The sequence below is a fragment of the Sinocyclocheilus rhinocerous genome, unplaced genomic scaffold (assembly GCF_001515625.1).
Source record: "Sinocyclocheilus rhinocerous isolate Xijiao unplaced genomic scaffold, SAMN03320098_v1.1 scaffold1268, whole genome shotgun sequence".
NCBI classification, from domain to species: domain Eukaryota; kingdom Metazoa; phylum Chordata; class Actinopteri; order Cypriniformes; family Cyprinidae; genus Sinocyclocheilus; species Sinocyclocheilus rhinocerous.
Window position 1 is genome coordinate 1,451,168 of NW_015664016.1, and position 13,753 is coordinate 1,464,920.

The 13,753-nt window shown below is 38.5% G+C and overlaps 2 protein-coding genes across 3 annotated transcripts in view; one reads left to right on the forward strand and one right to left on the reverse strand.

Annotated features, from left to right (window-relative positions):
• The first annotated feature begins 101 nt into the window (after window positions 1-101).
• LOC107729247 (mitochondrial import inner membrane translocase subunit Tim9) lies at window positions 102-857 on the forward strand. Its single transcript, XM_016539681.1, has 3 exons — window positions 102-190; window positions 290-385; window positions 459-857. The coding sequence occupies exons 1-3, from the start codon at window positions 152-154 to the stop codon at window positions 591-593; spliced, it is 270 nt and encodes an 89-aa protein (XP_016395167.1). The 5' UTR covers window positions 102-151; the 3' UTR covers window positions 594-857.
• Window positions 858-3,298: 2,441 nt separating this feature from the next.
• The window catches only part of LOC107729244 (AT-rich interactive domain-containing protein 4A-like), a 29,197-nt gene continuing 18,742 nt past the window's right edge, over window positions 3,299-13,753 (reverse strand). The window contains exons 20-26 of one of the 2 annotated variants that reach the window (XM_016539676.1): window positions 12,176-12,238; window positions 11,376-11,675; window positions 8,900-9,775; window positions 8,258-8,362; window positions 6,481-6,687; window positions 5,863-6,009; window positions 3,299-4,278 (exon numbers count right to left, since the gene is read on the reverse strand). In XM_016539676.1, the coding sequence (XP_016395162.1) occupies window positions 4,175-4,278; window positions 5,863-6,009; window positions 6,481-6,687; window positions 8,258-8,362; window positions 8,900-9,775; window positions 11,376-11,675; window positions 12,176-12,238 (1,802 nt within the window). In that variant the 3' untranslated portion in view covers window positions 3,299-4,174. Of the gene's footprint in view, window positions 4,279-5,862; window positions 6,010-6,480; window positions 6,688-8,257; window positions 8,363-8,899; window positions 9,779-11,375; window positions 11,676-12,175; window positions 12,239-13,753 lie in introns of both variants that reach the window. The other variant, XM_016539678.1, reaches the window with a different exon arrangement.

The following is a 13,753-nucleotide window of genomic DNA, read 5'->3' on the forward strand; positions in this document are numbered from 1 at the left end:
TATCATTTCAAGGCCTCTATTAGAAAAGAACACGTATTTATTTAGCAGCCTCTGCGCTGTCAATGAAAACGGCGAGATTTTCTGGTCTAAATGCTCTTGGTGTGACTAATGTTGTTTAATTTCATTCACAGCATCCCACTGTCTTGTAACTATGGCAGCTCAGGTCACTGAATCAGACCAGATCAAACAGGTAAGAAGAACCGAAGACATAACCATACACATTTATAGTCTATTTATAGTTTTTAAATTATTAAATAGCTATTTAACTGTCCATCTTTGTATTTTGCAGTTTAAAGAATTTCTGGGAACCTACAATAAACTGACAGAAAACTGCTTCATGGATTGTGTGAAAGATTTCACTACGAGAGAGGTCAAGCCAGAAGAGGTGTGTGATTATGTTGTGTTTATGCTTATATTTCTGATTTAAACTTGATTTAAACTGTAACTTTTCTTTCCAGACTACATGTTCTGAGAGCTGCTTACAGAAGTATCTGAAGATGACGCAGAGGATCTCCATGCGCTTTCAGGAATATCACATCCAGCAGAATGAAGCGTTGGCTGCTAAAGCCGGTTTATTAGGACAGCCACGGTAATCATCTGCTGCTGGACTGAAGTCTAGACCGTTACGCCAGGCTCTCTCTATTCCAGCATGGAGCAGAGCGGCAGGGGACGCAGGCACTGGGAATAGTGTGAGAAGTCCTCTTAACGTCTGCCGGCTCTTCGGATAACTGGAACGTTGGGAATTTTGGTTTCCCAAAGGACAGACACTCTCGTTTTGACCGTTATGCTGGTCGTCCGTAAAACACGAAAGATCTTGATTGTTTTTATGTTAATGTGCTACAAAATAAAATATTAGTCAACTCTAATATTCAGTCTCGTTCATGTATAATTTAGCTAATGAAACTAAAAGGAATAGTTCTGTAGATGAGTTTGTTTCTTCATGGGAACAGATTTGGAGAAATTTAGCATTACATCACTTGCTCACCAGCAGAGCATGTGAGCGGAGCGGAGCGGGGAGCGGAGTTGTAATATTTCCTTAAGAGCGCAGAGCGCCTTTCTGAAGATTCCGCTCCGCTCGCTCAACCCAGAATGCCGTTTGGTGATTTGCTTGTACGAGATCGAGAATCTGTAGAGATCGAGAATAGTAGAGCAGTTATGGAGTCCAGATATTGTTTCAACGAAGTTGCAAGCCTTATACATAAATGTAAAGAGTCCAAACAGCTGATAAAAACATCACCATAATCCACACCACTCCATTCTTGTGAAGTGAAAAGCTGCGTTTTTAATAAATACAACAAATCGTTTTAACTTTGAAATTTCACTTCTGGCCAAAATATCAGTCCTTAATCCATAACGCTTCCTTCTAGGGATGTAACGATTAACCGCGAGCCGGTTGAAAATCGATTCAAATATGTGACGATTCAAATCGGTTGAGATGCTAAACAAATCGCGATTCAATTAGGGGTAGGAGTTTATATGAATGTATGTCTGAGGGGAACTTACTGTCTTTAAAAAAGTTTAGATGGTATTTCTTCTTTTCATCTTGCCTCTGTATAAAGCATATTAAAGTTCATAAGTGCAGCGCTGCCTTGATTACAGCGGAAACCAAGGAAACGCTTTAAACGCCACCTGCTGGCAGAGAGTGTATAATGCATATTAAAGTTCATAAGTGCAGCTCTGCTTTGTTTACAGCCGAAACCAAGGAAACGCTTTAAGCGCCACCTGCTGGCAGAGAGTGAATCTGCGTCTTATTCAGCTCGTCCGCTGTTTCATGCAGGTATTTTCTATGTATAGTTTCACAAAACTGAAGTCAAACAATTCTGTTTTTGCTTTAAATTTCGGAATTATACAATTTAATTTAGATTAAAAACTGCTCATGTTGCATGTATGCAGCATCTTTGTTTGGATAATGATTATTATCTACTCCAAACCTGTTCCCAAGAAACAAACTGATCTACATTTTGGGATTGCCTGAAGGCGAATAAATTCAGCAAATTATTGAACTTTATTATTAAACTTATCAATTCCTTTAACAAGTGTAAGTTCTGCGTAGATTTGATTGGTATTGACTAGCTAGATGAATCTCAGAAAACATGGCCATAAAACTCATAATTCAGTCCAAAATAAATAGATTTTTGCCCCTTTTTAGAACCGTTTTTATTGCAATTTTGCATTGTGACATATCAATGAAACTTGAGTGAACTGAAAATGAAATGTTAAGTATTTCCACATCGTGGTAGTATTTGTTTATACTCCCTTTAAGCCACGTGGATTTAATCTTGTAATAAAATAGTGGAATTAAAATTTGAAGGAAAATTCTGATGATGTCCATATTTTGTCCTAAAAATACAGGAATGCATTTTTTCTCTGCCAAATAGGTTAATGTTCCCCTTTTGTGAGTTTTTACCCAGTTAATAAAGACAAAGAAATAAGAATATTTCTGAATATTTCAAAACTTTATTAGAAATGAGAAGACCTCTTCTTATTTTACATAAAGATACAATGGCTTTGCACAGGAACCTAATGCCTTCATTTCTTCATCCAGGAATCTGTAAATAAACTGAAGTCACAGGGAAGCAAGTTTTCACAATTTCGTCGCAGTGAATTAATCGATGCCTACAGCATAAAATGTTCAACATAGTCATATGGGTCATCACTCTAGACAGCTTGGGTTTAGGTTCCTAAATGGTTGAGTATATACAGTCTAAAGATGTGCTAATGCTTCTACCAACTTGACATAGAAAATGAAAATTAATATACAAAGATGTACTGTTTAAAAATAATAAATCTTTTTACAGTTTGTTTAAAATGTATTTTTCAAATACATGGTTTTTGAAAGATCTATTTACAAAAGGAACAATCCGTAAGAAACCCCTGGGCTTAACATACACATGTGAGAAGCAACTCATTTATTCAATTGGTCAAGAACTCAAAGTGAAAATGAGAATTAAGGATTAAATTATAAAGTACCAGACAATCTGAAATAAACAAGAATGGGGAGGAAAAAGCAGGTCACCAATTTCTGGTGTTCCATCAGGGGAGCTTCGGGGCCCAAATGGAGGAACAAAACGAGGGAAGATGCGGTTTACTGCACAGTAGTTTGACGTCAGAATTGTGACGTCACATTCAATGGTTCAAGATGACCCGACAAAATTTCTCATATTCTTTCTACCCCACCGACCGAACCGAATGTGGGACGATTGTGATTCTCATCTTGTAAAAAATACAAAAATGCTGTCCACGGACTGAATAAATATATTTAACAAGTTGCAAGATAATACCTTTATTTTACACAAAAATTTCAGCTCTAGAAATCTTTCATTAAATAACTTCACGGCTGTGATATATACTTTTTGAAATTTTCCATACTAAAATAAAAACTCTGCAATTACATATAAAAAGACAAAATACACTTGCAAAGGAAATTAGTCCACTGAAAACAGTTTTATCTCGTGTTCCACTGTAAACATGTTTAGTTTTTGTTTTTTTTTTAGTTTTCATTTTCTTAAAAAGAGATAACAAAAATAGGTTTTGCATAATTCTCTGTGCTCGCATACTAAGATAGAAGTGGAAGACGCTGGCTGCAGTTTTCAGTAAACTACATTCCCGTTTGCAATTGACTTTGTCCTACTTTTCCAAAATAGGGCACTCTGCTGTAACACACGTACTTTGGCAGTTCTGATGGAACAAGCGCACTACAATTGACCTTTCTTTGAATAACCATGTCCAGCTGGTTAAGGTGACCATTACCTAGGGATCTGAGACGATGTTCTTACCATGTTCTGATAGAGGAACGTACAACTGATTGACTACTGCATCCAAATTCAGTCCCTGCTGCGCAGAAGCAGTTAGAGGAGGTTTCAGTTCAGCGTTTGTAGAGAGCGAAGTGAAAAGTGCTGTCGTATTCGTTCTGGATGGATAAATCATAAGCTTTGATTTCATAGATTACATTCAACCCTCACGTGGAGTCTGTTCCCTGGTGCGACAGCGAGCGAGAGGAGGCAGGATCAGTTTACAAAGTGCAGAAGGTGGGAGGGATCAGAGGAGACGTGGAGGCGGTGGGCAGTCGAGTGCTATTGGCTGCTTGCTCTGGCCCGTCAGTATGCCAGTGTGTCTCCGTGGAGGCAGCAGGATGCTGAGAAGGCAGAGGCAGAGCGGGGCAGGGGGCCGGACATCACCTGCACTCGACGGCCACAGTGTTCTGCGTGGGGGAAGCTGAAGACGGGCTCATGCCTGTGTCGGACGAGCCTGATGATGTGGACGCTGTGGTGTGGGACACTGTTGATCAGAAATCAGAGGTCAAGAAATCACAAAAGACCAGAAATTGACCAATTCAAGCACTGTTTACACTTATGAACATTCAGTACAAATTCTTTAAACCTGATAAACAGAATAAACATAAAACAGCATCAATCATAGCTATTATTATTATTATGAAATTAAAGGGGTGATATGATGCTGCTAAAAAACATTATGTTGTGTATTTGGTGTAATGAAATGTGTTTATGCGGTTTAAGGTTAAAAAAAAACATTATTTTCCGTCATCATTATTATCAGTTTAATAATAACAATAATAATAATAATAACAATAATAATGTTATAAACGAATAAATGCATAATAATAATAATTATTATTACTACTACTATTATTATTATTATTATTATCATTATTAAGTCAAAGGTCAATAATTCTCAAAAGACAATAAACTGAGAAATGAGAACACCATTTACATATTTTTTATTTTTTTTACAGAATAGACGCAAAAAAAAAAAAAAATTTAATGTCATTATTATTACTATTTTTTTTTAATGCTATTTATTTATTTTTTGGGCATTTCTGCCTTCATTTAACAGGACAGTATTGAAACAGGAAGAGTGGGAGAGACAAAAATGACCCGTCATGCACAGTTAAAGCTATCACTGGTCACAAATAGAAAGGAAAGCTAAAATGTTTAGTTTTGAGCATGAGAAATGAAGCAGAGTTTAATCAGACAGCCAAGAGAAGTGTAACATCACATGACATCAGTCAAGTTAGCGAAACCATTCTCTGGTATCATCATATTTGACTCTGTTTGTCTTTTCACCAACCTTATATTATTAACATATATTCAATATTTACAGAAAAAAACTAATTTAATAAACCTGACCTAACCTTTCAGGATATAAATCGTAAGGAAGAAAATTAAATTAAAAAAATAAAATAAATAATAATAATAATAATAATAATAATAACAACAACAACAACAACAACAACTTCAATAGGGATGCACCGAATTTTCGGCAGCCGAAAATTATCGGCCGAAAATGGCATTTTCGGTTTTCGGCTGAAAGAGAAAAACAGCTGAAAATGCAAACCGAAAATATCAGTTTAATAATAACAATAATAATAGTAATAATAATAATAATGTTATAAACTAATAAATACATAATAATAATAGTAGTAGTAATAGTTATTATTATTATTAAGTCAAAGGTCAATAATTCTCAAAAGACAAGAAACTGAGACATGAGAACACCATTTACATTTATTTAATTTTTTTTACAGAATAGACGCAAAAAAAACTAAATTTTTAATGTCATTATTATTACTATTTTTTTTTAAATGTTATTTATTTATTTTTTTGGCATTTCTGCCTTCATTTGACAGCACAGTATTGAGACAGGAAGAGAAGTGGGAGAGAGCTGGGGACGGGATCGGGATCGGGAAAGGCCCACGAGGCTATCAGCGCCGACTTTAATGTCATTATTAAAATAATAATAATAATAATAATAATAATAATAATAATAGTAGTAGTAATAGTAGTAGTAAAAAATGAACAAATTATTATTATTATTTTAAAAAATATAAAAATGCACATTTACCTTCTCTTTCCTTCTTTTTTAACCTTTTCCGCCTCCTGTCGATGGAAGCCACCTCAGACTTGAGTGACATGTAGTACTTCCTGATTTCCTGTAGCTTCTCTTGCAAGAATGAAATGCGCTCAGCACTTGTCATGTTGTCCAGCTCAGCTGTGAAAAACAGAAGCAGGACCCAGTCAGAACAGGATGTAAAAGTCTCCAAGAATTCATCTGAGACTACAGACACTTCAACTACAGCTGCATGGATCCACTTTAGAAGACATCCAGAGACATCTGGGTACAGTTAACGATTTCCCAAGCTTTAAAATGAGCCAGTGTATTGTATTTACATAATCCTATCTATAAACCAACCTTTGATGCGTATCAAAAGTTAAATTGTACACAGTAATAGTTAAACTGTATGGATCAATTGCATCTCAGATATAACCAAAACAAACGAAGTCTTCTAATACAGTCTGGATTTTGTTCATTGGCAGCATAATAAGTGGAAAGAACAAGTATCAAATGTCCAATGTGCATGTATCTACTAAGTATGTGTTATATAACATCTGAAGACAGCAAAGCATGAGAAGCCACAACCAAAATGTGTCGCATTAACTTTGGTAAAGTTTGGAAACTCACTCAGCTGGCAGGACCACTTATATGTGCGGGGGGAAGGGACGGACTGCTTCTCTTTGTGCTTGTCTTTCTCCATGTCTTTACTGTTGGGAGAAGCCAGACCGGGCGACCGAGAAAGCTTCTGGCTCTTGGATAGGCTGGAGTGCTTGACTGGGGTTAGCTTATTAGAGCTGTCCATGGCTGACAGGTCCTCACTGTCGCTACTGTGACCTGGAGACATGCAGCGAGAGATTTTATCAAGTTTGAGTCCAAGACAAAAATGACCTGTCATGCACAGTTAAGGCTATCATTGGTCACAAATAGAAAGGAAAGCTAAAATGTTTAGTTTTGAGCATGAAAAATGAAGCAGAGTTTAATCAGACAGCCAAGAGAAGTGTAACATCACATGACATCAGTCAAGTTAGCGAAACCATTCTCTGGTATCATCATATTTGACTCTGTTTGTCTTTTCACCAACCTTATATTATTAACATATATTCAATATTTACAGAAAAAAACTAATTTAATAAACCTGACCTAACCTTTCAGGATATGAAACGTAAGGAAGAAAATTAAATTAAATGTAAAAAATAAAATAAATAAATAATAATAATAACTTCAATAGGGATGCACCGAATTTTCGGCAGCCGAAAATTATCAGCCGAAAATGGCATTTTCGGTTTTCGGCTGAAAGAGAAAAACGGCCTAAAATGCAAGCCGAAAATATGAACTGAAGTGTTCAGTGCGCAGGTTTCACTCTCCTCTTCACTGCGAGATTTGACGCTCTGCTCAATATTCCGCTCTATGAATGTGCGTTCCGCTCGTGTCAAGCTCACCGGAAAAGCAAAGTCCACTCAAATAACGCACCGACAGGAAATTTCTATGCAGTATACTTGTTCCTGTTTGCAGTAGCGCTACTGTGCTGTAACACGGTGTAGGCTAGTACAGCTGTACTGGGCAACGCTGGTAAAATGATGCTACCTTCAGTGACGCTATGCTCTGCTCACATGCTCTGATAATATTAGCTTTGTAGGACTATACATTATTTGGATAATTAGTCCCAAAAAAAACAACAATTTGTATCTGATTCTGTTACAGAAGTGAATAAAAATAATATATTGATATTTAATATTAAGGTAACACTTTACAATAAGGTTCCATTAGTTAATGTATTAACTAACATGAACGAACAATGAACAATACATTTATTACAGTATTTATTACTCTTTCTTAATGTTAGTTAATGAGAATACAGTTGTTCACTGTTAGTTCATGTTAATTCAGAGTGCATTAACTGTTAACAAGCACAACTGTTGATTTCAACATTTACTAATGCATTAAGATTAATAAATGCTGAAGAACTATTGTTCATTCTTAGTTCATGTTAACTAAAGTAGTTGACTAATGAACCTTATTGTAAAGTGTTACCAAAATTAATATAAATTCTGTCCAGTTTTATTGTGTTACTTTCAGTAAAAGTGTGGTTATTTTATTGGCTTGTGTTTTTTAAATTCAGTATTTCAGTATCATTAAAATTGAGTTACATTTAAAAAGTCTTACAAAATTACTTTGTAATGATTATTTATTATTTTATTAAATAATATAAAGCATTTTCAGTTTCGGTTTTGGTTTTCGGCCAAGTGCACCCAGAATTTTCGGTTTCGGACCAGAATTTTCATTTCGGTGCATCCCTAAACTTCAATATCGGTTTATAGCAAACAACTAATAGAAAAAGTAAACCCTGACTTGGGCATCAATCCATAAATGCTTTAAAGGCTTTGAACTTGCATCAAACACTCACCTGCTCCATTCTTCTCTGTTTTACATACTGCGCTTGAACGTTTCTGGCTGCGTTTTTGCTTCTTGGCCGACGAGCCAGTAGTGCAATCCAATAACCTCTTCTGACCTGAAAATTCAGATTAGGAACAACACAATAAGTAAACCTCACAGAACAAAAGCAGCCAAGCAGCCAAGCAGTCAAATCAATTCTTTGACATAAAAATGCAAATATAGTGATAGATAATATATAGAACTTATATATCATATTAGACGCTATATTGAATTTAACACAGGTGAAAACAAGGCTGTGAGGGGTTGACTTGCAGTCTTTATGATAACACGCACTGTATAAAGGTCCTAGATCACATATTATTATTAGTTTTCTAGAGCTTTTGTCTTCTCAAACTTTTTTTTTGGATACACATTTCATCAGCTAAACAATCGGTATGTTGTTAAACAACAGTACAATCCATTGTACACACTGTAATTCAGTCCCTCAAAAGTTAAATATGGTGTTACCCCGACTAAGGTCTATTGCTGATCATAACATTTAGGCCAAAAGTCAAATAGCTATTTTTTCCAATTCATATGGCTCACTCTTTAAAACCAGGTTTCAAAAGTCAGCTATTGGCATTATCTAAATGTACATAAACATTTAACCTACCTCTGTCCTTTCCATTTCGATCCTGCAGTGAGATGCTGGAATTGCTTGAACTTGCACTAGCATCAAAGCTATGAGTTGACTCGTTCTCCCCAAGCCCCTCCTGTGATTCTGCCACACTGTCCACTTCGATGGTGGCGTCGCTCTCACTCTTAGTGCTGTGAGATTCGTCCGGGCTGGGGGCAGAAGACGGGGAAAACAGACGTGGAGGTCCCACTGCAGCCAGGACATGAGGAAGTTGGTCGGAAGTCTCCAGAGGCTGTGCTTTCTCTTCCTTCATCATTATCAGTAACTCTTCACCAGAGGGCCTGTCCTTCTCCTCTGGATCGTCAAGGTCCACTTCATGGCAGACCAGCGCCTCGGGGCCGATTTGTGGCATCATTTCCTCGTTTGCGGTTGTTGTTGGATCCTCCAGCTCTGGGCAAGGAGGTTCCACCCTGAGGTGCACCTCTCTGGTAAGAGCGGGCATCTCAGATTTCATCTCGATATCTTTACTGGGAGATGATAATGTTGGAGAAGGGTGTTCCTCTGGTTTCTGCACCACCTCGGTCTTCTTCTCAGGATCAGGTTTCTTCTCCAGCAGCGGTGTTTTAACTGGAGAAAGCATTTTTGGTTCTTCTTTTCTGTCCAGGCGGATTTTCTTTTCCGGTGTTCGCTGTTCAGTGACTTTGCGTTTCACTGCGGTGCTTCGCTCTGGCGGGCCGATGTCCTCTGTTGCGGAGTCTGTGTCTGAGCCGGCTGTCTCCACCGGCTTTATTCTCTCTACAGGACTGCTGTGTGGCGTTTGCTGGGATTTCTTCACAGGTCGCGGAGGAGTGGAGGGTTCCTCTGTCTCGGTGTGATTAACAGCAGCAGGTGTTTGTGTGGGAGTCTCTGATCCTGGTTCTTTCAAACGAGGCTTCTTCGCTCTTGGTTTTGGAGATCCGTCATCAGACTCAACAGGGAGCAGGGATGTGACTTCCTCAGGTTTGCCCTCACTCTCCTTGAAGTTTGGCATCTCCTGAGGGCTGCTGGGAAGTTCAGGCTCTGTCTGCACAGGTACTGGCATTGTGCTCTCCTCTGGGAGATTCTCTGCTGCCTCTTGTTTTGCTGTCAGGGGTGGATCGGTTGTCTCGGTCCATTCCAGCTTTTTCTCAGGAGATTCCTCGCACTCACTATCATCCGAGGAGTTCCCTGAATCTAAAAACATGAATAAAAGAATATACATTAAAGTCAATATGCATGAAGAGTTAACCATCAGGTATGATGCTAAAAACTAGTGATGCACAGATGTATTGGACAATTAAAGCAATTATCTGTGTTTTCTGAGCAACTGTTGAAAAACAGTCAACGCCGGACCCAATTAAATTTAAAATGGGGTGGTAAAAGGCATTGGACAGTTACAAACTTGTAAAGTGTTGAAACTGTAGCACAATTTCATGTGATTTTAACCCTGCAGTTCAGCATGAACTGCTTACCTGTTTATATTTCTCATATATAAATTAATTTCCATATGATAGCTGGCCTTTCATTTCATATTGAGAAACTGAGTTTTAAAATATGTTAAAGAATACAATCCTTTACATTTCTTTTAAAGATGTGTTTTAAAGCAAGGTGACAGAAAATAAAAACCATCAAGCTATCAGTTTCAGCAGGTGTTGTTTTTTCTATCGATTCAAAGCGAAGTGAGCTGCACTTACCATTAGATCCTCTATCCGAATCATACATCCCAGAAGTTCTCCTCGTTCGCCGACAAGGGGTACCTGTTCAAATATTTAAAAAAAACAAATAAAAAAAAAGTAAATGTTAAAGCACTAGCCAAGGTCATGGGGTCCCACGGAACATACAAATGTTCTGGTAAAATGTGCACATTGAATACACTATTAGATGCTTCAGATAAAAAGCATATGCCAAATACATAAATATAAGTGTAACTTATAACTAGGGGTGCTCCGATTGATCGGATACCGATCACTATCGGCCGATAATCACGTTGGGATGTTTAATCGGCGGCCTCTAAAAAGGTCGATCTCAAAAAAACGATCTCAACCTGTTGACACGACTGCTGTGAGAGGTTTGGCACGACATGCAGCGGCACCGTCTCAGTCTCTGTCCAGTGCGGGTGAAATAATTATAATGCTGAAGGTGAGGTACTCGCCTTCAAATTATAAAGTAATTTGAAAACCTTGTGTGAGACATAACTTAACAAAAAGCGTGAGTGAATCACCGCGTGCGCTCTCTCTTTCTCTCTCAAAATGCGCAAATGGCTTCAAATCACCACAGCACGCTGCACAGTTGACCCAGGAATTGTCACTTGCACAATCGAGGCAGTGTCACATCGTCACTAAAGTTTATAAATTGCATTACTTTTTAATTCTTGCCAGTGTTTAACCATTCAGCGCTCGCGCGCTCTCCTGGAGACCGAGCGCTCATGCACACTCTCAGCGCACACACATAATACCAGGTTCACATTACTCCGTTTGCAGGGGAGTCTCTGATCCTGGTTCTTTCAAACGAGGCTTCTTCGCTCTTGGTTTTGGAGATCCGTCATCAGACTCAACAGGGAGCAGGGATGTGACTTCCTCAGGTTTGCCCTCACTCTCCTTGAAGTTTGGCATCTCCTGAGGGCTGCTGGGAAGTTCAGGCTCTGTCTGCACAGGTACTGGCATTGTGCTCTCCTCTGGGAGATTCTCTGCTGCCTCTTGTTTTGCTGTCAGGGGTGGATCGGTTGTCTCGGTCCATTCCAGCTTTTTCTCAGGAGATTCCTCGCACTCACTATCATCCGAGGAGTTCCCTGAATCTAAAAACATGAATAAAAGAATATACATTAAAGTCAATATGCATGAAGAGTTAACCATCAGGTATGATGCTAAAAACTAGTGATGCACAGATGTATTGGACAATTAAAGCAATTATCTGTGTTTTCTGAGCAACTGTTGAAAAACAGTCAACGCCGGACCCAATTAAATTTAAAATGGGGTGGTAAAAGGCATTGGACAGTTACAAACTTGTAAAGTGTTGAAACTGTAGCACAATTTCATGTGATTTTAACCCTGCAGTTCAGCATGAACTGCTTACCTGTTTATATTTCTCATATATAAATTAATTTCCATATGATAGCTGGCCTTTCATTTCATATTGAGAAACTGAGTTTTAAAATATGTTAAAGAATACAATCCTTTACATTTCTTTTAAAGATGTGTTTTAAAGCAAGGTGACAGAAAATAAAAACCATCAAGCTATCAGTTTCAGCAGGTGTTGTTTTTTCTATCGATTCAAAGCGAAGTGAGCTGCACTTACCATTAGATCCTCTATCCGAATCATACATCCCAGAAGTTCTCCTCGTTCGCCGACAAGGGGTACCTGTTCAAATATTTAAAAAAAACAAATAAAAAAAAAAGTAAATGTTAAAGCACTAGCCAAGGTCATGGGGTCCCACGGAACATACAAATGTTCGGGTAAAATGTGCACATTGAATACACTATTAGATGCTTCAGATAAAAAGCATATGCCAAATACATAAATATAAGTGTAACTTATAACTAGGGGTGCTCCGATTGATCGGATACCGATCACTATCGGCCGATAATCACGTTGGGATGTTTAATCGGCGGCCTCTAAAAAGGTCGATCTCAAAAAAACGATCTCAACCTGTTGACACGACTGCTGTGAGAGGTTTGGCACGACATGCAGCGGCACCGTCTCAGTCTCTGTCCAGTGCGGGTGAAATAATTATAATGCTGAAGGTGAGGTACTCGCCTTCAAATTATAAAGTAATTTGAAAACCTTGTGTGAGACATAACTTCACAAAAAGCGTGAGTGAATCACCGCGTGCGCTCTCTCTTTCTCTCTCAAAATGCGCAAATGGCTTCAAATCACCACAGCACGCTGCACAGTTGACCCAGGAATTGTCACTTGCACAATCGAGGCAGTGTCACATCGTCACTAAAGTTTATAAATTGCATTACTTTTTAATTCTTGCCAGTGTTTAACCATTCAGCGCTCGCGCGCTCTCCTGGAGACCGAGCGCTCATGCACACTCTCAGCGCACACACATAATACCAGGTTCACATTACTCCGTTTGCAGTGCGTATGCGGTGCGTATTTTTTCCGCGCTCATGTTAACAGATTAATAAAGCGTTCACACTGCACACGGTTGCTGTCCGTCAGTGCGTTCAGGAGAGTAAAAAGCATTGAATAATGTGTTGCTTATATTTATTGTGTTTAAACATGTCTGTAAAAGATTGCATTACTACTGTGTAAAAAAAGAATTGCAATGCTGAAAAAGCATTTTCAGTGACAATGTTTGGATTTGAAATCAAACTAATGGATAAATGTTGTGTTTGTGGTAAACCGCCACGGATCAGAAGCGGACTCCTGTGTGAAAGCACAGTCCGTGCTGCTTCTCCTGTCACAAGAGTCACCTAAGAGGGGAAATCCCCCCCCATTTTCAAAAATGAAATCGGTATTGGCAGATACTGCTTTCTGTGATCGGCGATCGGCCTCAAAAATCCTGATCGGAGAACCCCTACTTATAACAGTAGTAATGTTGAACAAAACCCACCAAGCCATTAATCTTATTATAGAAACTAGTATGTTTGTTCATCACATGGCAAAATGCAGCGTTCTGTGACTTTTGTGACAGGAAGGTGGTAAAAAAAAAAAAACGATTTTATTACCATTCCATTTACCAGACCTGGGGCCTGTACCATGAAGCCGGATTAGCTGGTTAGCCAGGTAAGTTTCAGTTTAGTTTGCACCAATCCTGGGTTTTAGGTACCATGAAAGTGGCTTAGCTTTTAGCTGCGTTCATTGCCAAAGTAACTTACACTCCACGGCTAACCTGCTCCGGGGCAGGTTATGTTCTGGGTTAGAAAT

What these genes read in the sequence shown, in the direction of transcription:
- LOC107729247 (XM_016539681.1), top strand. Translation starts at nt 152, where the DNA reads ATGGCAGCTCAGGTCACTGAATCAGACCAGATCAAACAG. An exon ending in AATCAGACCAGATCAAACAG is followed by an intron (nt 191 to 289) that starts GTAAGAAGAACC and finishes TGTATTTTGCAG; the next exon opens with TTTAAAGAATTTCTGGGAAC. An exon ending in GAGAGGTCAAGCCAGAAGAG is followed by an intron (nt 386 to 458) that starts GTGTGTGATTAT and finishes TTTTCTTTCCAG; the next exon opens with ACTACATGTTCTGAGAGCTG.